The sequence below is a fragment of the Lepidochelys kempii genome, chromosome 1 (assembly GCF_965140285.1).
Source record: "Lepidochelys kempii isolate rLepKem1 chromosome 1, rLepKem1.hap1, whole genome shotgun sequence".
Taxonomy (NCBI): Eukaryota; Metazoa; Chordata; order Testudines; family Cheloniidae; genus Lepidochelys; species Lepidochelys kempii.
The window spans coordinates 28,805,024-28,830,863 of NC_136380.1; the positions used below are offsets into that span (position 1 = coordinate 28,805,024).

Consider the following 25,840-nt stretch of genomic DNA (forward strand, 5'->3'; position numbering starts at 1 on the left):
AAGTGTCACCAGTTCTGCTCGACCTGCAGGCTCACCAGAGGTTCCCTCTCTGATGCCTTCCTACTTCCATGGATGGAATCACTACTATACACCTTTCCGCCAGTATCTCTGGTTCTTCTTCAAGAGCTTGCTCATGTCGATTCCATTCTAGGTGTACGCACGCCCATGTGCGTGGCTGTCTGAGATTGTTGCCTTAGCGGTACCCGTAGGGTCGGATGTGGTGCCCTCTGGAGTGCTTTGCTCATGGTATATCAGGTGCAGTATATCAGGTGCTGCTGGCCCTACACCCTCTCAGTTCCTTCCTACCGCCCATGGTTGTCAGTCGGAGTGCCTTCCTTGCTCGTCAAGGACTTGTGGTTACTTCCTTTGGACTTTATGCGTTTTGGCTTTGTGTATAGTTATCTTTAGTGTTAAATACCTGTTAATTGTAGTAGTTAGTGTTAGTAGGTAGGTCCCAGCGGGGACTTTGCCCCGGGTGAGGCATGCCCTAGTCTCCGGGCTCTAAACACTGCGACTCCTAAAACAGGCCTATGCCTATTAGCGACCCCCATGGTGGCTGTCTCAAGTGCTTGGGGGAAACGCATGTTAAAGAGCGGTGCCATATTTATAAGAACTTTGAGCCTTGCACACAGAAGGAGAGAGACATCAGGCTTAGAGCCCTCCTTTTGGAGTCCACCCAGCTCCCAAGCCATCTTGGCATGAATCTCCCAGCACCTCAGCATCAGCGCGAAGTGCACCAGCTGGGCCCTCTTGACACTGCTCCATGTTGCTGGTGCCGAAGAAAAGGGCCAAGAAGCACGGTTCCCCGGCACCAACGAAGAAGGGCCAGTTGGCTGTGAACAAGAAGTGAGCCCCGAGCCGCCTGCTTACACCGGAGCCCTGCAGGCAGCCCTCCCTGGTCGGGGCCGTCAGCCTGACAAAAGGTCCTGCTTCGACTTCTGTGAGCGGAACTGGACCTTCGAAGGCCCAGGCGTTGAAGGAGCACAGGCCTCCGCCCACGCAACCAGAGCCACCAGTGCTGCAGCCTTTGGCTAAGGCTCCCCAAGAGGGCAAAGCAGCTGACAAGGCTCCTCAAGAAGCGGTGGAGCACCGCCAATCCCTTGAGACAATGGCACGCTCTCCACCGCCAGTCGCCAATGCCGATGTTGAGATTGACAAGGACTTACCACCGGTTGCCAGCTCCACAGTCACCGTGGTCTCAGTGTGGCTCTCTGGGAGGGAGGTGCCAGTCCCCATATTACTGACGCCAGTCACCGTCCCCAAGATCATCATCCCGGCGTCATTCCCAGTCACCGACACTGTAGAAACAATCTCCTTCCTGCCTCCAATCTCCTTGGCACTGCACCTGCTCACCATACCGTCAGCACCGGTCCTCTTGGCCGGGGAACTGATCTCCGGTATCAGTGGTCTCTAGGCAGACCCAGCCCCTCCATCGTCTCCGGAAGGGAGCTCCTCTGGTACCAAGGGCCGCTTCAGCCTGTCACCCTGGCCTCAGCAGCAGGACTGGGCGTCAGAGCTGACAGCAGTGGCAGCTGGACAGTGACAGCCAGGGCAGTGGCCTGCTCAGTGGCAATGTTGGAATGTCTGGGGGGTTTCAGTCATGGCGATGCCCCCATCGGTCCATTTGTTGGCCACCGCCATGGAACAGCAGCCTCTGGCACCAGACCTGGCACCAGAGGAGCACCCGGTGGCCGACCCTCAAGAGGCTGTGCCTACCTCCAACCCATCCTCCCCAGCAGAGGAGGAGGAACAGGCCCCCCTCCGCCCATACAGTTGTCCTCATACTCCCCGGATGAGGCGGTCACGGGCCCATCCAGCGCCAGCCCACCTGATGACTTTAAGGACCACCAGGCCCTGCTCCAGTGCTGATATTGGAACCCTCCTCCCCCCCAGGTTCAAAGTCCAGCTGCTGCTCCACCCAGCCTTTTTACCAAAAGTGGTCTCACAGTTCCATGGTCATCAGGACACGTTTCTACTGGTGTTCTTTCCGAAACCTCACAAACCCAGCAAGGAGCGCAGGTTGCATACTCTGAATGTTAGATGAGCCTTGGTCTTCTACATCGAAAGAACTAGACCCTTCCATAAGTTGGCACAGCTCTTTGTCGCAGTGGCAGACAGTATGAAAGGTCTGTCGATCTCCTCAGAGAATTTCCTTGTAGATAACCACCTGCATCAAGTTTGTCACCACTAGCGATTGTATCTGCTCACTCCACCAAAGCGCAAGCCTCATCAGCAGCCTTCCTCACACAGATACCAATTCAAGACATCTGCAGAGCCGCTACTTGGTCTTGAGTCCGTGCCTTTGCATCCCATTATGACATCGCCCAGCAGGCTCAGGACGATGTCAGCTTTGGCAGAGCAGTGTTGCAAACAACACATCTGTGAACTCTGAGCCCACGTCCAGGGGGATACTGCTTGTGAGTCACCAAACATGGAATCGGCATGAGCAAGCACTCAAAAAAGAAAAGACTGTTACTAATCATAGAATAGAATGTCAGGGTTGGAAGGGACCTCAGGAGGTCATCTAGTCCAACCCTCTGCTCAAAGCAGGACCAATCCCCAACTAAATCATCCCAGCCAGGGCTTTGTCAAGCCTGACCTTAAAAACCTCTAAGGAAGGAGATTCCACCACCTCCCTAGGTAACGTATTCCAGTGCTTCACCACCCTCCTAGTGAAAAAGTTTTTCCTAATATCCAACCTAAACCTCCCCCACTGCAACTTGAGACCATTACTCCTTGTTCTGTCATCAGCTACCACTGAGAACAGTCTCAATCCATCCTCTTTGGAACCCCCTTTCAGGTAGTTGTAAGCAGCTATCAAATCCCCCCTCATTCTTCTCTTCTGCAGACTAAACAATCCCAGTTCCCTCAGCCTCTCCTCATAAGTCATGTGTTCCAGTCCCCTAATAATTTTTGTTGCCCTCCGCTTGACGTTTTCCAATTTTTCCACATCCTTCTTGTAGTGTGGGGCCCAAAACTGGACACAGTACTCCAGATGAGGCCTCACCAATGTTGAATAGAGGGGAACAATCACGTCCCTCGATCTGCTGGCAATGCCCCTACGTATACATCCCAAAATGCCATTAGCCTTCTTGGCAACAAGGGCACACTGTTGACTCATATCCAGCTTCTCATCCACTGTAACCCCCGGGCCTTTTCTGCAGAACTGCTGCCTAACCATTCAGTCCCTCGTCTGTAGCGGTGCATGGGATTCTTCCGTCCTAAGTGCAGGACTCTGCACTTGTCCTTGTTGAACCTCATCAGATTTCTTTTAGCCCAATCCTCTGATTTGTCTAGGTCCCTCTGTATCCTATCCCTACCCTCCAGTGTATCTACCTCTCCTCCCAGTTTAGTGTCATCTGCAAACTTGCTGAGGGTGCAATCCACGCCATCGTTCAGATCGTTAATGAAGATATTGAACAAAACTGGCCCGAGGACCGACCCTTGGGGCACTCCACTTGATACCGGCTGCCAACTAGATATGGAGCCATTGATCACTAAGCCTGACAATCTACCCGGCTTTCTATCCACCTTATAGTCCATTCATCCAGCCCATACTTTTTTAACTTGCTGTGGGAGACCGTGTCAAAAGCTTTGCGAAAGTCAAGGAACAACACGTCCACCACTTTCCCCTCATCCACAGAGCCAGTTATCTCGTTATAGAAGGCAATTAGATTAGTCAGGCATGACATGCCCTTAGTGAATCCATGCTGACTGTTCCTGATCACTTTCCTCTCCTCTAAGTGCTTCAGAATTGGTTCCTTGAGGACCTGCTCCATGATTTTTCCAGGGACTGAGGTGAGGCTGACTGGCCTGTAGTTCCCAGGATCCTCCTCCTTCCCTTTTTTAAAGATGGGCACTACATTAGCCTTTTTCCAGTCGTCCGGGACTTCCCCCGATCACCATGAGTTTTCAAAGATAATGGCCAATGGCTCTGCAATCACATCCACCAACTCCTTTAGCACTCTCGGATGCAGCGCATCCGGCCCCATGGACTTGTGCTTGTCCAGCTTTTCTAAATAGTCCCGAACTACTTTTTTCTCCACAGAGGGCTGGTCACCTCCTCCCCATGCTGTGCTGCCCAGTGCAGCAGTCTGAGAGCTGACCTTGTTCGTGAAGACAGAGTCAAAAAAAGCATTGAGTACATTAGCTTTTCCCACATCCTCTGTCAGTAGGTTGCCTCCCTCATTCAGTAAGGGGCCCACACTTTCCTTGTCTTTCTTCTTGTTGCTAACGTACCTGAAGAAACCCTTCTTGTTACTGTTAACATCTTTTGCTAGCTGCAACTCCAGGTGTGATTTGGCCTTCCTGATTTCACTCCTGCATGCCTGAGCAATATTTTTGTACTCTTCCCTGGTCATTTGTCCAATCTTCCACTTCTTGTAAGCTTCTTTTTTGTGTTTAAAATCAGCAAGGATTTCACTGTTAAGCCAAGCTGGTCGCCTGCCATATTTGCTATTCTTTCTACACATCGGGATGGTTTGTCCCTGTAACCTCAATAAGGATTCTTTAAAATACACGCAGCTCTCCTGGACTCCTTTCCCCCTCATGTTATTATTCTAGGGGATCCTGCCCATCAGTTCCCTGAGGGAGTCAAAGTCTGCTTTTCTGAAATCCAGGGTCCGTATTGTGCTGCTCTCCTTTCTTCCCTGTGTCACTAACCTTTTGTAAATGTTGTTCTTAGAGATGTGTTCCTCATGTCCATTCCATGACTCACCCTCCATCCCCTCTGTCGGAGTTGACAGCAAGCAAGAACTGAGAGAGCGCAAGGCAGGCAGTGCCTCATATACCAGCACATGAGCGTAGGGCTCCTGGGGGCCCTACAGAGCTGGCAAAAATCTCCAGCAGCCGTGCATGTCGGCGCACGAACACCTAGAATGGAATGGATGTGAGCAACACATCTTGAACAACAGTTACGAAAGATTAGTAATCATCTTTTACCTGCAGTCTACAAACTATTATACACTTAAAACTATTATATACTTACAAACTATTATACACTTAAATCAACATATTTGTAAATTGCATCTAGAGCTGGCATCCAGAGCTGCTATGAAGATGGAATAAACAGCATAAGCCTCTTTGCTAAAGAGATTTCTCTTTGCTGCATATGAGACAATGATCAGAAATAAGCAACCTCTCATTTCTCAGCTATTTCTTTTAGGAGATGGACATCTCTCACTGATTTAACCTGGGGTAACTACACTAAAAGCATATTGAGCATTGCTCCTTGTCAGTTTCAGACTGGACAAAAGCATGGGTCTGGCATACCTTAAGGTTCACAAATTGGCAACAGTATGAAACATAGCAGCGAATTATACACTTTTTGGATTGATACTCACTTTGAAACAAATCAAAATCCCTATATACAGCAGGCCACGTTTTGCTTTCAGTTACACAGCTTTAAAACTGGAGGAACTCCATTGGCTTATTGTCAATTTCACGTTGCATTCATACTAAGACTCTGGCCAGGGTTGTGAAGACCAGGAATACTTTTTGAAGAATGTATATTTGTATAAATTAAGGAGGCCTCATGATTACACTGTCTCAGTCACAACTTGTGAAAACACTCAAGGCTGCACAATACATGCACCAAAATGTTGATGTAAATCTAAAAGAAAAACTACAGCAGTGACCTGAGGTTTACAGTTTTTTGGTGGAAGGGGTTACTGCTATTATCAATTTGGACACTTCATCTACTGCTTTCCCCTTTATTGGGCAAACCACTTTTACATCACTTTTTTTGGCAATAAATTCAACATCATGCATGCCAAAAGAATAACCTGCATTCTTTCAAGATTGATAGCAGATGTCATCTTTTAACTTATAAGCTAAGAGCTCCATAGGTAGCATCTGTCCACCCAGGAATTTGAACCATTTAACTTTGGGCTTGTCTTCACTACCGGGGTAAGTCGACTTAAGTTGTGCTATTCCAGCTACTTTATTCACGTAGCTGGAGTCAACGTAGCTTAGGTCAACTTACCCCGGTAGGTTCACTGCACTGTGTTGATGGGAGACCCTGTCTGGTCAACTTACCTTAATCTTCTCGGGGAGCTGGAGTACCAGAGTCAACCGGAGAGCACTTCGACGTCGATTTAGCAGGTCACTAGACCCGCTAAATCGACCTCTGCTACATCAATTGCAGCAGCTTCGATCTCCCTGTAGTGAAGACCAGTCCTCAGTCTTACATCCAACTCCCTGGGCAGTTTGCACAGTGGCAAAATGGGCTGTCTGCTAAACCAAAGAATGCTTTTTTTATGAGGAATTAATATTAATAGCTAGGGAATTTAGATATTATTAGTTAGGGAATCTCCCAACTAAGAATTGTACACATCCTCCTATTTTTATCTCACCTCCCCTTCCCTTATCCCAACCTTTCTTGTTTTACGTCATAGGTTTTTTGGGCCAGGGTTTGTCAATTTTCTGTGTTTATATAGTACCTAGCATAAAGAATCGCAAACAGGTTGAAGCCAGTAGGGGCCACCGCAATATATCTATTAAGTAACAATGTAGCATCAGATACCATGATGATAGGTCTGGAATGAACACACAGATATTCTAGATCAGTGCTGATGATATCCTTTTTCTGGATTTTTTCGGGGGAGGGTGGGGAAGTGATGCTTTCTGACGTATTATCATTATTATTAGGTTTGACCAGCCGGGCAATTTCTGACTTCCGTCTGATGAAGGATCTGGCTCAAGAAATGCATCTGAATCCTGAGCAAAGACAGCAAAGGCTGTCTCGGCTTGCTGACAACATTCAGAGGTAATTTAATATAACAAAACCTGCCTTTAGGACCAAAATTAGACATTTCCCTGAAAAGTTAAGTTAAATGAGTTGTGTGATCTTTTGACAGTCTGTAGTTACCTGTTCTGCTAAACTGCCATGCAGTCTCATTCTGTGATTCGTCATCGTAGCACAGATGTAGAAGAGGAGGAATGGCTTACCAAAACATTTGCTGCTACTACTACAAAAAAAGCTCTGTACCTAAAATCAAGTGACAGCCTGGTTTCCAGCTTGTAAGGACCGTAGAAAGATTTTGGGGGACAGTTAAAATATGACAGGTTTCAGAGTAGCAGCTGTGTTAGTCTGTGTCCACAAAAAGAAAAGGAGGACTTGTGGCACCTTAGAGACTAACAAATTTATTTGAGCATAAGCTTTCGTGAGCTACAGCTCACTTCATCGGATGCGTTCAGTGGAAAATACAGTGGGGAGATTTATATACACAGAGAACATGAAACAATGGGTGTTACCATACACACTGTAACGAGAGTGATCAGGTAAGGTGAGCTATTACTAGCAAGAGAGCAGGGGCGAAGGGGACCCTTTTGTAGTGATAATCAAGGTGGGCCATTTCCAGCAGTTGACAAGAAGGTCTGAGGAATGGGGAGGGGGGGAGGGAAGGGGAGAGAATAAACATGGGGAAATAGTTTTACTTTGTGTAATGACCCATCCACTCCCAGTCTCTATTCAAGCCTAAGTTAATTGTATCCAGTTTGCAAATTAATTCCAATTCAGCAGTCTCTCGTTGATTTGCTGTTCTTTACACTATAATTTGGAGCATATTTTAACTGTGTCGGCGACAACTATGTTGTAAATGGGCCCCCCAGCATGGTTGATGTTTTCTGTAGTGTAGATGGGACCAAAAATAAAAGAATGCATCACTAGTTTAGCCTTCTGGGGAAGTAAGGTTAATAGTTGAGTAGCTATAATGACTATTAATTATTTGAAGGATATTAGCTCAGTTTACATCACTGGTAGTTTCTTCATTTAGGGCTCAATCCCGCACCCATGTAAATCATTGAAAGCGTTGCCATTGACTTCCTTTGGCACAGCACCGGACCTTTAAAATACTCTATATGCAATCACATACTTGCACCAGTGCATAGATATGTTGGGGATGTAATCTAAGCACCCATTTTAAAAATGTTTGGCCATTAAATTTAGGTGTAAGTTATACACACACACACACACATACACCCCCTATAAATATTCTATTTGGAAATAATGGAATAGGGTGGAAGAGTGAACTTTCTACTTACATTGTTGAATACTTTTACTAGGTTTGTACCGTAATCACTGGGGTGGACTGATACTGGTAGAGCAGATGGGCTCTGATATTTAATGATATAATTTTTTCTGTATACCTGACCATATATATAACAACTCTTATTTTACTAGCTCACTAGCTCATTTTACCTTTTTTATGCAGTGGAAATTATTTTAATCAGTTTTATTGCTTTACCAGCTATTTTTTTTTAAATAATGTATTACTTTGTTTTGACTGCCTTTTAGCCAGTCTAATTCTTTAAAAGATATTTATTTAAATGGACTCCACTGTATTTATATACTTAAACTGTATATTATCAATGTAATATATTGACTAGTGGGGACAATTGAGGGAGATGAAGGTGAGAGCAGCAGCAAGGCCTAAGTGCTAGAGTGCTACATTGAAGAAAAGAGGAGGATGAGAGAGATGTAATGGGACACAAGAATAGGAGGGCTTGACAGTTGTGAGGGAAAGGGTTAAGGAGAGAAAAGTACGGGGTCTTGCACCTGAAATAATGCATTACTTTATTTAAAATGAACAACAAGCTTTGAATTCAGTATTGGAGTTTTAGCAGCTGCGTACACTTACTCTGATGATTTATGATACGACTAGATCCTCTAGATGGAGTTAAAGTACCATAATTCTTAGTTAGCTGTTGATGGTTTTATATTTACAATGCACTAGGCTGGATAAAATCTAGACAACTTAGTGTATTCTATGTACTTAAACGTAACGTAGTACTCGGGCTCGCTAGTTTAACTAGCTGACATTGATTACTGGTGGTGTTTAGTTTTTTCCTTTATTCAGAAGTTCTGAAACCTTTAGAAATGATCATGTATAGAGCATCCATATTTCATTTATTTTATTCAGTGGAATAGCTGGTATTTGTTCCAGTGTGATAGAAATTAAAATTGAAATAGAAACAGATCCTTCAAAAATCTGTTTGCTACTTTACCGACTGACTGTTCACTGGGAATTTTGGTGCTGGTGGGTTTTTTCTTCTTCTTCTTTTTTTTTTTTATTCCTGTCCATAAAGTCAAAAAAATCTTCTTACAGAATCAAAGAGGCTCGTTTAGAGTTAGAGATGTGGGGGCTGCAGCTTGGGTGCCAAGTTTCCCTGACAGGCCGTGTTGTCCCAACTGAAAAAATCCTAATGCAGGAGCAGACCGTGAGTACAGAAACTTTCACTTTAAATTCCATATGAGAATGTCTCTCTAGGCATTCCCGGTGTGCCCAGTAACTGTTGTTTAAAGGTGCCAATATATCTAAGGCTGGGAAACTTACTGAGGGAAAGCCTGCTATTAGAAAACTCGGTTTTATTATTACCCAATAGTTACAAGAGTCAGGTTGGGGCTGTAATTTAGGTGGCTGTAGACCACATTGAGCCCTCAGGCCATACTGTATGCACCCCCACCTTTGGAATACAGAAATTCATCCCAGCTGTCTGGAGTGAGTCTAGGAAGTTGGTACTTGCTATTTTACACTTTGTAGCTGAGAATTTACCACAAGCCCTTGTGTGAATAGTTTCCTTAGCTCTAGAAAAAAAACTTTCAGCATAGGTCAGTTAGCCATCATTGACATCCTCAGCAGCCACCAGCACCTTTAATATAAGGGTGCTGAGCCAGATATGGGACAGCTGTTTTCTAAGAAAGGATTTTAAAAACCAGCTTTGTGGCTTGATCCAGTGGGTGCAGAATGCCCTGAACTCCCTCTGAAATCAGTAGGAGTTAAAGATGCTCAGAAGCTTGCATGATCAAGCCCCAAAGCTAGTTGAGACAGGCTGTCAAGTCAACAGCCTCTTGGGACCCCGGTTGGTGGTGTTTGTTAATGTAACACCTGCATATGGTACTTTTTGTATCTGCTCTCTTGCTTGCAGAACCATCTCACAGCCAGATACTCAAACATATTTGGCAGTTGTTTTTAGGTATGATCAGTGGAGTAGGGTGAACGCATACTTCATTTAGTAAGATTTTCCCAGTGCATAGAAATAAGTCCTGACATTTGCTCCAAGTGTCAGATCAGACACTTAAAAGAATTCTGTTCCCATTGCTACTGAATTACCCCTTTATCTAGGTATAACAATGTAAGGATGGTCAACAAAACTGACCCTTAATATTTTCTGCTGACAACTGTTCGTCTATGAAGAACTGTCTTCTGACAAGATATTTTTCTTTAATTGTTAATTTATTGTTTTTTTCCTTTGGCAGTGTCTGCCAATGAGTGCTGGTGACTGGTCAAAGGATATGCGTAATATGAAGATAATTGGAGTGCAGCCTCTGGACAACTGGTTAATGTTGTGCAGTAACAGAAATGGAGAACTAGCTGAGAACCTTCTGAATTGTCTGAAAAGAGTGGGAGGTCCCATGGGATTTTACATTGAATATCCCAAAATGTGAGATTTCTCAGAGGACTAGCCTAGATTTGCTTTTCTTTCATCCATCAGTCCTGTGCATTATTACTACCAATAACAACAACTTGCATTTATGTAGCTCTTTCAACTGGCAGTATTCCAAAGTCCTTCACAAAATTAACAAATGAATGATGGCAGCCTCAATGACCTGCTTACCCACTTCTCTCTCAAGAACCACTGCTCTCTCTTATGTTGTCCCTCATGCACATAAAAGTTCCCAGTCAAAATGTGTAAAGCCACCACCTTGACCTCCAAATCCTTCCTCAAACTCACCTCTTCCATAATGCTTTCTCTAAACTGCAACCATATCATGGCTAGGCATATAGTGAGTTGTGGTTACTGCCCCTGATTGGCTAAGAATGAGACACATCCTGTTACATTTGTTGCTCTCTTTCCCATCCAAGCTTGCCTGTGTCTCATCTACTTGCTGTGTTTTGATTTTTAGATTTTTAGCTCTTTGGGGCAGGTATTTTCATTTTCTGTATATTTGCACACTGTCTAGCTCCAATCTGATTGGTCTCTTGGCACTACCCCCAATATAAATGTTGAATTATAATAATAAATAAGTAGTATGTATAAATAATTATGTATGCCAGTAGGTACAATGGAATATAGATTCTAATAGGTGAAATTAAATTAACAAAAAAGAGGGTGGAATATCTCAGCCACTACTAGAAACAGTCACTTCTGGGACATACAGTATACCAGCTATTTAACAACTTGCAGCAACGTTATGTAATGGAGACTAAGGGTAGAGGAATACCATATATCCATTCGAAACTACAGAAGTGATTTAGGGAAGCAGAATATAAGTATTCAAGGACAATAAACTGCAAGACTTGACTGAGGCTATAGGAGCCTTTCCTACATATTTTAAGGTATCTAATGCAAACAGAGGCAAAGAGTAAACTTAGTTTTACAAAAAGCTGCATTTTAATGTAAGCAGCTTTCAACAGACATATCTTACACTGTATACCAGGTTATTGCTTAGTTTACTAAATCTGCATTGTGAAGGAAAAGTAACATTTTTGGATTCTCATTAAACTACCACCTTGATAAACTAAATATTAATACTTTTTATTCTGTAGTAACTTTGGGCCAGATTCTCTCCTATGTCAAGATCTGCTTGGCTCGAGAGTACGGGTCTGTTGGAGCCACGCTCCCTGATCTTCTGCCTTGTGCAGCTGTCACCCACCTTAGGTTAGAGCAGTGTAGGGGTTATTTTAACCTAAGCCAGATGGCAGGAGTTTCCAAGGGACCATTCAACAGTTGAGAATGGCCTGAGTACACCCATGTTCTGGCCATGCCCCTAAACCAGCCCTCTCCCACTCCTTGGCGTGGCCTCCTAGGCCAGGAAGGTAGCATAAAAGCCAGCCATGTCAGTTACTTTCTAGTTATGAGGTCCATGCCACTGGGAAAATTCTTAGCTGGCCAGCTGTGGACAGATTCCAAAGTCTTTTCTTTGGATATTGATGTGTAATATGTTCAGATCTGTTTCCTCAATGATTTTATATTCACTTTTCTTGTTCTTTTGTTATATACATATTTAACTCCTATAGATAGCAGGAGTTACTTATGCAAAAACTGAGCATCTCTTGAGAGTGAAACTGAAGGGCGGTTAGACTTCATATGGCATTGTCAGGGTTATTCCTTCAGGAAGCTGATTCTGTGATATGATGAGTGATTCTATAGGGTGTTAAGTTCACTTCAAGCAGCTGAGAGACACCCTTTTTTAGAAGGAAATAACTAATTCACATTTTTCCTTAACCTTGATTGCAACATAGACTTCTGCAACCATGCTACTTTCATATGGTCTCAGTGAGCTGACTGTGATGCTAGTCCTAGGACCTGTGTTCTCCTATCTCCCACAAATATGTATTGCCTCTCTTTTGACTTTCTTCACCTCCATGTCAGATTCTGTGGAGTAGGATAATGAACCATCACGCCCCCCCCCCCAAATCAATGATTTGCCCAACTCTAGTCTTAACACAGATGCGGCCTCTTTTAGGCAATGGATGGAATTTTGAGTATTAGTTTTGGTAGACACATCCTTTGTCATTGGTTACTGATTAATTCCAAACTAGTCAAATATGAATAACCTTTTAATCTTTGTGGAAAATCTGTTCATAATGCTTCTAAAGATGTGCAGTGAACTGACATTTGCAAAGTTAGTGCATGTTTAAATGTCTTTATATGTTTTTGTTCAGAGTACAAGTACAAGAAAGCCCAATGACATTCCTGCGAGCAGTGCAACAGCATGTAAATCCTGAAGTACAGCTGGTGTGTATATGTTTGTTAAGCATTGCTTTGTGATGCTTTCGATAGGCTAAGTCCAGTCTTCTGATATGCAAGGAAGGTGGGGGGAGAGGAGAGAAAGCATAGAGAGCCTCTTCTCCCTGTGGAATCAGCAGAGCAGAATCTCTCTGAGAACACTATCAGCAGCCTGGCTACAGCAGCAGATAATACACCATAACCCCAAAGGATGACTTTCCAATTAGGAGGCATGTCTAACTCAGGACATGCACTGCTTCTTTCCAGAACAGCACTGTCAGCGGATGCTTTTTTAGCTACCAAGTGAGCAGCACTTCTAGCTTGTTTTTGTGGTCTTTCTGTCACAAACACACACAGTTACTTTTTCTACCTCATGTATACCTTTAATCCCCTGTTTCCTAACAGGGCAGGATGTAGCACAGGTATACAGCAGGGAGAGCCTTCCAAACAGCTTTCTCCTTTACCCAGCTCACCCTTTAAGATGCCCCCCACACACAATTCCTGTTCCTCCTGATTATATATCCTCCCATTACTAAGCCAATTACTTTATTAGCCCACTAAGTGTCAGTAATCCCCACCAGTAACAGGTTGATTCCAGTTAAGTCTGCCACTTTCTCTGTGCTACATCAACCTCAGTGACCAGAATCCTGCAACCAGTACTCTCTCACAGGCACCCTCTCCCATTTGGCAGAATTCCTAGAGAAGGGAACACATCTGCCAATATCTCTGCTCCCTCAGTTTACACTGGTTTTAGCTGGATTTGGCCTATAGTTAATCAACCAGTAAGTGTAATGTGGTCCATTTAAAAAATATATACAAGCCTTTATCTGTGGATGTCAGTTTTCCAATCGTGAACTCACAGGAGCAAGAGATTTGCAGGAAAAACAAGCTAGTCTGGCTTTATAAATTCTTCAGATTTGTGGGAGAAATTGTATGTCTGTTAAGAGGGTGAAATGTATCAAAGTGTAAGGAGAGATCTGCAGAAGTAGAACACTGACCACTGTTCTCTCCTTCTTCTACTTAGGTAATGTGTGTACTGTCTTCCAATCAGAAGGTCTGTTATGATTCTATTAAAAAGTTCCTGAGCCTTGACCGACCTGTACCAAGCCAATGTGTACTAGCACGCACTCTGAACAAGCAGGGCATGATGATGAGTGTTGCCACGAAAATCGCAATGCAGATTATCTGTAAACTCGGAGGGGAGCTATGGGCAGTAGAGATCCCTGTAAGTAATTTGTTTAAAATGTTTGTTTTTATCACAGCAAAACTTGTTCAACCATTTATGTTAACTAGTCTTTGGTATGTCAGAAATGCTTAGCTCTAGCTGAAATTGATTTAGCGTGGTATAAGTTGTGCTTTGTTGACATTTTTCATCTGAGGATCTCAGAATACTTAAGCAACAATAATTCACACGAGAAACCACTCCTCAGCATGAGGAAGGATTGCCCCAGATTGGGTCCTGTGTTAATGATGCAGGATACTTACTCTTGATCTGTTGACTTCACAAAATATTGGTGTATTTAATCCCATCAAAATCATTTTCACATTTTAGTAGCTCTCTGTGCATACTCAGAAATCTGAGCACTTCTTGTTTACAGTAAAGATTGTTACAAGGTACAGTATTGTGAAACATATCCATGTTTTATGAAGGTATACAAACAAATGTCCAACGTTAGCATTTCTTTGATCCACATTTCTGGGCAGGAAATCATGCATTTGTGACCCTAATGGTCCAACCATGGGGGAAAAACCTCTAAAATTCTTTAAATAAGCTTTATTTTCATGTGATCATATCAATAGGCCATTTAGTTTGACAGTATTTTTTCAGTGGTGATGAGATTTAAAAGAATAGAATTAAAGAAATGTAAAGCTTTCCAACAAAAAAGGACATGTTCTGGGAAGATGTATGGTCTATTGGTTAGAACAGGGGATCGTTAGATATAGCAGTGGTATTACAAATAATACCTGATGACCCGAAATAGGATTTGGGTCCCATTGTGCAAGGCACTGTACAAACAGTTTTAAGCCAGATGTCTCATATTATCCATATTTAACACTGGTATAATAATATTTATGTATCTCACAGGAGTGCAGTGAGGCTTAATAATATTTTTGACCTCCGTGGGTCTACTTGTGTGAGTAATAGCTCCCGGATGTAAGGGCTGTACAGTTGCTCTTGAGGTCCAAACTTGCTTCCATTGAAATCAGCAGCCAAATTTTGACTGACTGAAAAAAGAACAGGATTGGTGCCAAAGTTTATATCAAGCAAGTCCTGTCTGGAAATCACAAATTGTAGTGCTAAAATGCCAGTTATTTAATTGTTACTTATGGGATTTGCATGTCCTTGAACACCTTGTGGCTTCAGACTTAAGGCCAAAAATGAGATTGTTTTTCTTCATAGTGTTGTCTGGAACCTGAATAGTGATTTCACAGAAACTTGGTAAAAAATAAAATAAATGATCATGCTACAGAATAACATTTTCATTCATCAGTAGGAGATTCAATAAGCAATTAATTCCATATCAAGCTCTGTTGTCTCCCCCTGATTTTTAATTGATCATTTTGGGATGGCTCCTGCACATTTTAAAAATCACAGAATCATAGAATATCAGGGTTGGAAGGGACCTCAGGAGGTCATCTAGTACAACCCCCTGCTCAAAGCAGGACCAATCCCCAACTAAATCATCCCAGCCAGGGCTTTGTCAAGCCTGACCTTAAAAATTTCAAAGGAAGGAGATTTCACTACCTCCCTAGGTAACGCATTCCAGTGCTTCACCACCCTCCTAGTGAAAAAGTTTTTCCTAATATCCAACCTAAACCTCCCCCACTGCAACTTGAGATCATTAGTCCTCTTTTCGTCATCTGCTACCACTGAGAACAGTCTAGATCCATCCTCTTTGGAACCCCCTTTCAGGTAGTTGAAAGCAGCTATCAAATCCCCCCTCATTCTTCTCTTCTGCAGACTAAACAATTCCAGTTCCCTCAGCCTCTCCTCCATAAGTCATGTGTTCCAGTCCCCTAATAATTTTTGTTGCCCTTCGCTGGATGTTTTCCAATTTTTTCACATCCTCCTTGTAGTGTGGGGCCCAAAACTGGACACAATACTCCAGATGAGGCCTCACCAATGCCAAATAGAGGGGAACGATCGCGTCCCTCCATCTGCTGGCAGTGCCCCTACTTATATATCCCAAAATGCTATTGGCATTCTTGGTAATGAGGGCATACTGTCAACTCATATTCAGCTTCTCGTACACTGTAACCCCCAGGTCCTTTTCTGCAGAACTGCTGCCTAACCATTCAGTCCGTAGTCTGTAGAAGTGCATGGGATTCTTCCGTCCTAAGTGCAGGACTCTGCACTTGTCCTTGTTGAACCTCATCAGATTTCTTTTGGCCCTCTAATTTGTCTAGGTCCCTCTGTATCCTATTCCTACCCTCCAGTGTATCTACCTCTCCTCCCAGTTTAGTGTCATCTGCAAACTTGCTGAGCGTGCAATCCATGCCATCGTCCAGATCATTAATGAAGATATTGAACAAAACCGGCCGTAGGACCGACCCTTGGGGCCAGGGCCGGTGCAGCCACTAGGCGAACTAGGCAGTCGCCTAGGGCACCAAGTGGTTGGGGGCTGCGGAGGTGACCTGGGGCAGGGGGGCGTGGGGAGGGCCGCCTGCAGCAAGTAACGGGGGGGCGGGGCAGCATACAGGAGAACCGCTCCCCGCCCCAGCTCACCTCTGCTCCGCCTCCTCCCCTGAGCACCGCCCCGCTCTGCTTCTCTTTCTCCCAGGCTTGTGCGGCAAACAGCTGATTGGCGCCGCAAGCCTGGGAGGTGGGAGAAGCGGCGGCATGCTCGGGGAGGAGGCGGAACAGATATGAGCTGGGGAGGGGTGCTGCCGCACGCAGCTCCCTGGGCCGAGGGGGCGGTGAGGAGCTGCCACGGCAGGGGGGTGCTTCCTGGGCTGGAGGGAGGGGCAGCGGTGGAGGGGAGCTGCCATGAGGGGGCACCTCAGGGTGGAGGGCAGCAGCGGGGAGCTGCCGCAGGGTTCCTGGGGTGGGGGCGGGCGCAAGATGGAAGTTTTGCCTAGGGCGCGAAACGTCCTTGTACCGGCCCTGCTTGGGGCACTCCACTTGATACCGGCTGCCAACTAGACATGGAGCCATTGATCACTACCTGTTGAGCCTGACAATCTAGCCAGCTTTCTGTCCACCTTACAGTCCATTCATCCAGCCCATACTTCTTTAACTTGCTGGAAAAATACTGTGGGAGACAGTGTCAAAAACTTTGCTAAAGTCAAGGAATAAATTTACTGCTTTACGCTCATCCACAGAGCCAGTTATCTCATCATAGAAGGCAATTAGATTAGTCAGGCATGACTTGCCCTTGGTGAATCCATGCTGACTGTTCCTGATCACTTTCCTCTCCTCTAAGTGCTTCAGAATTGGTTCCTTGAGGACCTGCTCCATGATTTTTCCAGGGACTGAGGTGAGGCTGACTGGCCTGTAGTTCCCAGGATCCTCCTCCTTCCCTTTTTTAAAGATGGGCACTACATTAGCCTTTTTCCAGTTGTCCGGGACCTCTCTCGATCGCCATGAGTTTTCAAAGATAATGGCCAATGGCTCTGCAATGACATCCGCAAACCCCTTTAGCACTCTCGGATGCAGCGCATCCGGCCCCATGGACTTGTGCTCGTCCAGCTTTTCTAAATAGTCCCGAACCACTTTTTTCTCCACAGAGGGCTGGTCACCTCCTCCCCATGCTGTGCTGCCCAGTGCAGTAATCTGGGAGCTGACCTTGTTCGTGAAGACAGAGTCAAAAAAAGCATTGAGTACATTAGCTTTTCCCACATCCTCTGTCAGTAGGTTGCCTCCCTCATTCAGTAAGGGGCCCACACTTTCCTTGTCTTTCTTTTTGTTGCTAACATACCTGAAGAAACCCTTCTTGTTACTGTTAATATCTCTTGCTAGCTGCAACTCCAGGTGTGATTTGGCCTTCTTGATTTCACTCCTGCATGCCTGAGCAATATTTTTGTACTCTTCCCTGGTCATTTGTCCAATCTTCCACTTCTTGTAAGCTTCTTTTTTGTGTTTAAGATCAGCAAGGATTTCACTGTTAAGCCAAGCTGGTTGCCTTCCATATTTACTATTCTTTCTACACATCGGAATGGTTTGTCCCTGTAACCTCAATAAAGATTCTTTAAAATACACCCAGCTTTCCTGGACTCCTTTCCCCTTCATTTTGTTTTCTGAGGGGATCCTGCCCATCAGTTCCCTGAGGGAGTCAAAGTCTGCTTTTCTGAAGTCCAGGGTCCGTATTCTGCTGCTCTCCTTTCTTCCTTGTGTCAAGATCCTGAACTTGACCATCTCATGGTCACTGCCTCCCAGGTTCCCCTCCACTTTTGCTCCACCTACTAATTCTTCCCAGATTGTGAGCAGCAGGTCAAGAAGAGCTCTGCCCCTAGTTGGTTCCTCCAGCACTTGCACCAGGAAATTGTCCCCTACACTTTCCAAAAACTGGATTGTCTGTGCACCGCTGAATTGCTCTCCCAGCAGATATCAGTGTGATTGAAGTCTCCCATGAGAACCAGGGCCTGTGATCTAGTAACTTCTGTTAGTTGCCGGAAGAAAGCCTCGTCCAGTGGAACCCCATTTATCTGATCTAATTGGGACTGGGACCAGATTGGATAATCAAAAATTTGGATAATCCAGAGAATGGGCAAAGAGCTTTCTATCTGTTATTTTAAGATGCGGAGTTGCTTTACAGCTAGCTGACCACTCCCGGAAAAGCATTAAAACATACCCCCCCCACACACACACTTCTTATCTACTTGACAGAATATACAAACCCCTAGTTCTTGCAGATATGGTATGTTCATTTATTAACAGGAAAACCAATGTGAGTTTTAAACAAGTACAGGTATCGATCATTTTTACACTCTTTCCTCTTTAACCCTGAACATTATAGGGACTTGTCTACAACAGTGTTTCTCAAACTTTTTGTTGCAGTTGCTCAGGGCTCAACACCACATGGAGGTTCGGTTAAACTGAGTTCTTCTGTATTTCTTAAAATATTCAGAACACTGCTTTATTTCATATATATTTTATCAATCTAATGATTAATGGGAAACAGGTAATTCTGTTTCATCTTTAATCTTTAGCACTCACTTTAACAAGAAAATTTACTTCATTCATTGATTTTCTTTGTCATTATAAAAACAGCTTGACAGCATGCTGAAATTCAGTTGCCAGAACTAAGTGGAGGAAATGGACTACTTTATTTAATTTAGTATGATCTTTCATCATGAGACACCTATGCTCCTTTTGAAATTCTTCCATTTAGCCTGATTTCCCTTCATAAAAGGTGTCAAGATTCTTTACTGAATGAGCCGGGCTTAACTTTTAGTGCTAGACTATATCCTTACAATGAGTGTTCTTTTATCATAAACCAGAGAACTCTGCTCATTCTTTATGCCTCTCTGCTATCACTCTCCTTCCCGTCTATGGCTTATTTAGTAAGATATAAAAATGTTAACTATGTACCAAATTTTTCCCTGAGTTACTCCCGTGCAGTTATACTTTTTCAACCCCACTAAAACTCCATGTCTGTTGTGCTCTATATGTGAATTTTGCCCTGTATCTCTACTTCTTATGTTGTACGAGAGTCTGAGCCTTGCAATGAGGTCTTGCTGTAATGAGAAATAACTGTAAAAATAGGTACTTTAAATCCAAGTATCTACAGTACCTTTGCAGTCCTTGTATTTGAATTCTCTTGTAATTTAATTAGGTGAGATAGGCATCAGACCACAAACATTTTGTGGGGTTGAGAAGGGGATTTCCATCCCTCTTTAGAATGAAACATTCTTCACTTTCATAGTTTGCATAGGTAGAAAAAAGTTAAGTAACACAATCTTATTTTCATAACACAAAGTTAAATTTCACCAGTAGTACTGTGTGAAATATTTGCTCCCACCTATTACAGAGAGCCTGAGTCCCATCTACAGATGTCCTAAATTGTGGTTATTTCTGACACTTGAATTTTATTCAAAAGTTTTGATTCAATTATTCCAAGTTGATCGTGTCTTTTAGCAATCTGTTCCTTCTCAGAATCACCTTAAGTCTTACCACTTTTTTTTCCCAAGTGGAAAGCACACTATGACCTGGCCTTCAATAATAAATACGCATAGCAGCATACATAAAATATTTTTTTAATTCTTTAACAGTTTTTCCCCAGTGAGCAAAAAAGAGAAAGAAAGAATCATGTTTTACAGACTCTAGTCATGTTGATGCTCATTGGAATATCATTGTGATGGCATGGTAAAATGATCTATATAGAATGTGGGCAAGAGGACCTTACAGAATTAGCAAATCCTGTCTGAAGTGATCCCTTAGCATTGGTGTGAATGTGCTTCATCTAAACAGAGTTTAAAATGTCTTTATTTAACAAAATTAAACTTGAGGATTTGTGGGTTTTATTGAAAATAGCATAGTCTCATCTGACAATACTCTAGCTTTGCTCTGTTGTGTGGCTCTATGCCATATGTATTTTAACTGTTTCAAAAAGTGATTTGGTAAAGCTTTGAAAATCAGTATATTTGACGTACTGTATATAATTGGTAATTCATTGCATCACCAAATTATTCTCAATTTAAATTTATTTCACAGCTAAAATCACTCATGGTGATAGGTATTGATGTCAATAAAGATGCCCTTAACAAGGGAAGCTCAATAGTTGGATTTGTGGCTAGCACTAATTCAAAAATTACAAGGTAAGCCTTTTATACTATTACTACTCCTAAGGATCCTATAATTATGCCTACCTATCTCAGAAAGGTGTCTGGGGGCTTACTTTCTATTTTGAGTTCTTTGGACAGAAGGTACTATCACTGGCTGGAAGAAAACATAAAATTATTATTGATTAAAGTTTTCAGGTGACAGATAAGAGAAATGGTAAATAATGAGGTCAGGTCTCTGATACATAGCGATCTGGATCACTTGGTAAGCAGGGCACAATCAATGTATGGCTTTTAATATAGTAAGGTCAATACAGTAAAGCCAAATGTAAGGTCGTATATCTAGTAACAAAGAACATAGACCATACTTATAAGATGTAAGTCTGTATCTTGGGAAGCAGTGTCTGAAAAAGATTTGGGGATTATGGTGTATAATCAGCTGAACATGAGCTTTCCCAGTGTGACACTGTGGCCAAAACGATTAATGCAATCCTTGAATGTATAAATGAGAATATTGACTAGCAGGGAGGCTATATTACCTCTGTATTTGTCACTGGTGTGACTGCTACTAGAATACTGTTTCCAGTTCTGGTGTCCACAGTTGAAGAAGGATGTTGAAAAATTGGAGAGGGTTTAAAGAAGAGTCACAGAGATGATTAGTGGATTGCAAGACATGCCTCATAGTGAGATACTTCAGAAGCCATCTGTTTAGCTTCTCAAAGAGAGGGAGTTAAGGAGTGACTTGACCGTAATCAGTAAGTACTTTGTGGGGAACAGAAATTTGATTGGTGAAGGCTCTTCGAATTAGCAGACAAAGGTATAAAACAGTTTAGTAGCTGGAAGTTGAAGCTAGACAAATTCAGAATTTTAATAGTAAGGGTAATTAGCCACTGAAACAACTTACCAAGTGTTGTTGTAGATTCTCCATCACTGGAGATTTTAAAATAAACACTGGATGCTTTTCTAAAAGATGTGCTTTAGTTCAATCACAACTATTGGACATGAAGCAGCAATTAATTCAGGGAAGTTCTGTGGTCTGTGTTATGCAGGAGATCAGACTAGATCACAGTGGTCTCTTCTGGCCTTAAAAATCTCTGTATCGAAGTGTAAGACTTTGGCTTCTTTACTTGAGTTGGTGCGCTCTATCTCCAGAGCGGAGAGGGGACACCAGTACCTAGTGGACAATGTGCTGTTCAACAGTGGTGACTGATAAGAGCAGTGGTAATAGAAGTACATTGGAAAAGGTCTACAGTGGCCTGCATGCTGCCAAAAAAACCCAGCAGGTGCTCATTCATTGAAACATAAAGTCATCTATTGTCTTGATTTTCTACACACTACACTGGAGTAGCTCTACTAAAGTCAGTGGAGTTAAATAGTGGTAAAATTGGAGTAATGGGAGGGGGAATCAGGCCTATGATAGTCAGGATTCAATGAGGAGCACAGGAATCTTTGAATTGTTGTATTACTGCATACTGCATCACCACTCACACCATCTCAGGTGTTCCACTCTATTTAGAACTAGATTTTTCTTATGTAGATAAGTAGAATTCCAATTTACAAACACAGGGTGGAAGGAGGATGTTTTGTTTAACTGTTGGAAAGCATTTTATTGTATACAAAATCATTCTAACTTTTCACCTACTACATTGCAAAAGATAACCAGATAATTGACAAAGTGAGATGCATAATTTACAAAACTACAAGGCTGTTCCCATTTTGTGTATGCTAGAAATTCATCCACTAGCAGAATGGTGTCATTATCATTCATTCACTTCTGTACATATATACATACTTAATATCCTACTTCATACTGAGTCCGACTTAGTAAGTCATCACTATCATTTCAAGCCAGTATGGTTTAAATATAATTTATTTTAAAAGTCAATAATTTTGTGTTTTTCTTTGTAATCCCTTAAGTACACCAAAGAAAACGAGAGTTTAAAACAAATGTGAAATAACTTCAAATGACTTTTAAATCCACAAAGACTGTAGAAGTCTTAAAAATGGCCATTTAGACATGAGCCTGTGCCTATCAGCCATAAATGTTTTACCATCAACTTCAGCAACAGCAAGTTTATGCCCTTATTCCATCCATCACTCAAACAGTTCCTAAGTATTGCAGAATATATGATATATGATATATATATGATATATGATATGTAAGATCATCTGTTATGAGCCATTTGAGGTGTCTTCCACGTTAAAGACAATATCACACCCATGGTCACTAGGCATCACTTCCAGTTGATACTGATAGTAGTTGTATATGTGGATCAAGAGTACCATGTGGGTCTTTAATGTTTATTGATAAATATTAAGGAAGGCAGTGTTTAACGTTGTGAGCAAGGGGACTGGGAGTTGGGACTCTTGGGTTCTACTCCCACATTGGATGTGCTCACTGGCGCTGGCTTTCTCCTTTCTCTGGGTGCTCAACCCCTGCTCAGTCCCAGGCCCCGCCTCCACTTCACCCCTCCACCCAAGCCTCTGCCCCACCTCTGCCTGCCACTGCTTTGCCCCAGGCCTGGCCCCCACTCCACCCTTTCCCCCAAAGCCCCACCTCTTCCCTCCCCCGCTCCACCCCCCATCCCGCCTCTTCCCACCCACTTCCACCCCCTGCCCCGAGCGCATCCCAGCTCTGCTCCTTCCATTCTCTCTCCCAGCACCTCCTGCACACCCACACAGCTGATTGATCCAGGTGGGAGGCACTGGGAGGGAGGGGGGTACTGGCTGCTGGTGGGTGCTAAGCACCCACTAATTATTTTTTCCCTGAGTGCTCTAGGGCTGGAGCACCCATAGAGTCGCTGCCTATGAATGTGTTGGTTTTTGGATAGGATGTAAAATTCAACCGCGTGTATTATTGAAAGACAAGGGAATTTTTTGGAAGAATATGGGTATTAACTCAGGTGTCTTTGCTAAATTAGGTAATTACATCCTGCCTACTAAATTGGATATAGTGTTCTTTTCACTTTCTCTCTTAGTATTAAACAGCTGCCTTTTTTTGCCCCAAAGATAGATTAAGTGACTCCTGTATATGACTTGTATAGTAGTTTATGGGGTGCTTTAGGATAAAAGGTGCTATATACATATAAAATAATGTTTATATTATTATTTATATAGAACATTTTGGAGTTTGGACCTGGTATAATGATAGTGGATTGATTGCAAATCCTTAATTCATACAGTGTCAGGGCAAGTGTTTGTTAATACAATATTCGGTCTGTAGACTCTTCAGAAGATAGAATGGTGACAATTTAATTTTGTTGTTGTGATATAAATTCAATGTTAGAAAAAGAAATTTCTTTGCATTCAGAGGTCTGTATGAAGTTAAATATTGTGATGGTTTACGTGTTTGGGGGTATATTCAGCAACCAACACAAACTTAATTTTTTCAAAGTAAAGCTATTTTTTTACAGTAATCCAGTAAGGGTGTATTTTTAAACCATTGAAACCACACAGCTTTATTTATGAAGAACTCTAGAATTAAACAAACATTGTAACCAAGTCAGCTATTTTATTAATGCATGATAGTGTCTTCACAATTCTGAACCTGGAAAGACTTGTTGGCAGCCCTGATGGGCTGCATTATAAGCTGTCATGATGTGGTCGGTCAACTTCTCAGTGCTGAATGGATGTTAATGTTCCCTCTATATATGTTCAGTCCAGTTCTTTGGTGTACCCCACCCTCTGCATGTAGTAGTAGTAATAATAATAATAATAATTAATAATTAGCATTTACATAGAACCTTCCATCTGAGAATCTGGAATTGCCTCACAAATATAGTGTAGTCATCTTACAACACCCCAGTAAGAGATGTAAGCATTTTACAGACAAGGAAAGAAGGACAAGAGGTTGAATCTCAAGTTTCAAAAGTGGCCTCTAACTTCAGATTCCTCAGTGTTTTGGGTGGCCAACTTTAGACACTAAGTAGCTAATTTTCAGAGCTTTTGAACACCTTAATCTGCCAATGGAGTCAGTGTGAGCTAACTAGACATCGAGTTTGAAAAATGTAGCTCATAAATCCAGGGGAATAAGGCAGGTCTGACCTGTTCTACTGCATTGCTCAGGATCTGGATTTCATATCCACCTCAAGCTATCCTACTTTGAAGAGTCCTCCCTTTATTGGTAGTTTCAGGTGATGGCTGTATGATTTATGAGAAGTGTAGCCAATAGTAAAGGAAACGTGGAGTGAAAGTAATGCAGAACTCAGAACACAATTGTAATGGTTGCCTAGTAACTTACTACTTATTTTTAGGTGGTTCTCTCGCTGCGTCCTTCGGAATACAGGGACTGATATCGCAGATTGTTTAAAAGTCTGCATGAAAGGTATAATGTCATGTACCTTTTAAAGTTAGAACAATACAGTTTATAGGTTGATTATTGGCTATGTCTCAATGTATTGTTTGCATTACATTCTAATCTCCTGTGTAAATGAATTTCACAATGCATCAGAAACTGTAGTATTATAGAAACTCTTATTACAGAAATTAGCTACCTAGACTAGTTTTAAAACCAAATGCACAACATCATTACACCAATTACTCTGTATTTTGTAAATTATTATATTCTTTCATTGGTTCTTTTGATAATAAGTTAGGGCTTTAACTTGTAAATCCTTAGTCACAGGAATATTCCTTATTCACTATACGGAGTACTACTCCCACGTTCTCACTTTGTAAGCTCCTTGGGGCAGGAACCTTTACTTATTACGTATTTGTAAAGAGTAAGGCTCACAAGGTATGCTATCTAAATATATAATCAAAATTACATGGTAATATATAGTAAGAGACCTTGAAAATTTCACTCATCCAGCGTGAGTAGGACTCTTTTCTGCTTCTTCAGAATCTGTAGAATCCAAGCTCTACCAAAAAAACAAACCACCTCAACCCCATTTCTAGCTCTTGTGGTTGTGAAGAAAATCTCCCAAGAACCAAGTGTGGTCTTCCTAAGGCTTACGTCTATACTACACACCACTTTCAGCAGCATGCAGGGTATGTGTAGCTTCACGCTGCAGTATGTGTCAACTCAGTAAAATGCTCTGGCAGTTTCGAAAGGCTTCAGTAGCTTCCCCACCAGAGTCTTTTCCTGCAGCAGGGAAAGGCTTAGGCACTGGGACAGTACGTGGCTAAAAATAGCAGTATAGACAGGGAGGCATGGTTTGGGCAAGCAGAGCCTTGTAGGGTATGTACTTGGTTACATAGCGCACCCCCAACCTGCCCCTTCAGCTGTATGTTTACTTGCCTAAGCCATGTCTCACCATCAACACTGCTGTTTATATCTGTGCTGGGAGGCGAGCTATGTACACTACACACTGTCAAAAGAAGCCTGCAGTGTAGATTTAGTATAAGTCTTCAGAGAGATGATTCCAATGTTGCTATCACTTTAAGA

General features: G+C 42.7%; 1 protein-coding gene across 1 annotated transcript in view; it reads left to right on the forward strand.

The window, feature by feature from the left end:
* Window positions 1-25,840, forward strand: part of PIWIL4 (piwi like RNA-mediated gene silencing 4) — a 61,854-nt gene that overhangs the window by 20,787 nt on the left and 15,227 nt on the right. Inside the window, exons 10-16 of the mRNA XM_073337568.2 lie at window positions 6,649-6,766; window positions 9,108-9,219; window positions 10,259-10,443; window positions 12,669-12,741; window positions 13,757-13,957; window positions 20,387-20,490; window positions 24,708-24,778. Coding sequence (XP_073193669.1) covers window positions 6,649-6,766; window positions 9,108-9,219; window positions 10,259-10,443; window positions 12,669-12,741; window positions 13,757-13,957; window positions 20,387-20,490; window positions 24,708-24,778 — 864 coding nt within the window. The remainder of the gene's footprint in view (window positions 1-6,648; window positions 6,767-9,107; window positions 9,220-10,258; window positions 10,444-12,668; window positions 12,742-13,756; window positions 13,958-20,386; window positions 20,491-24,707; window positions 24,779-25,840) is intronic.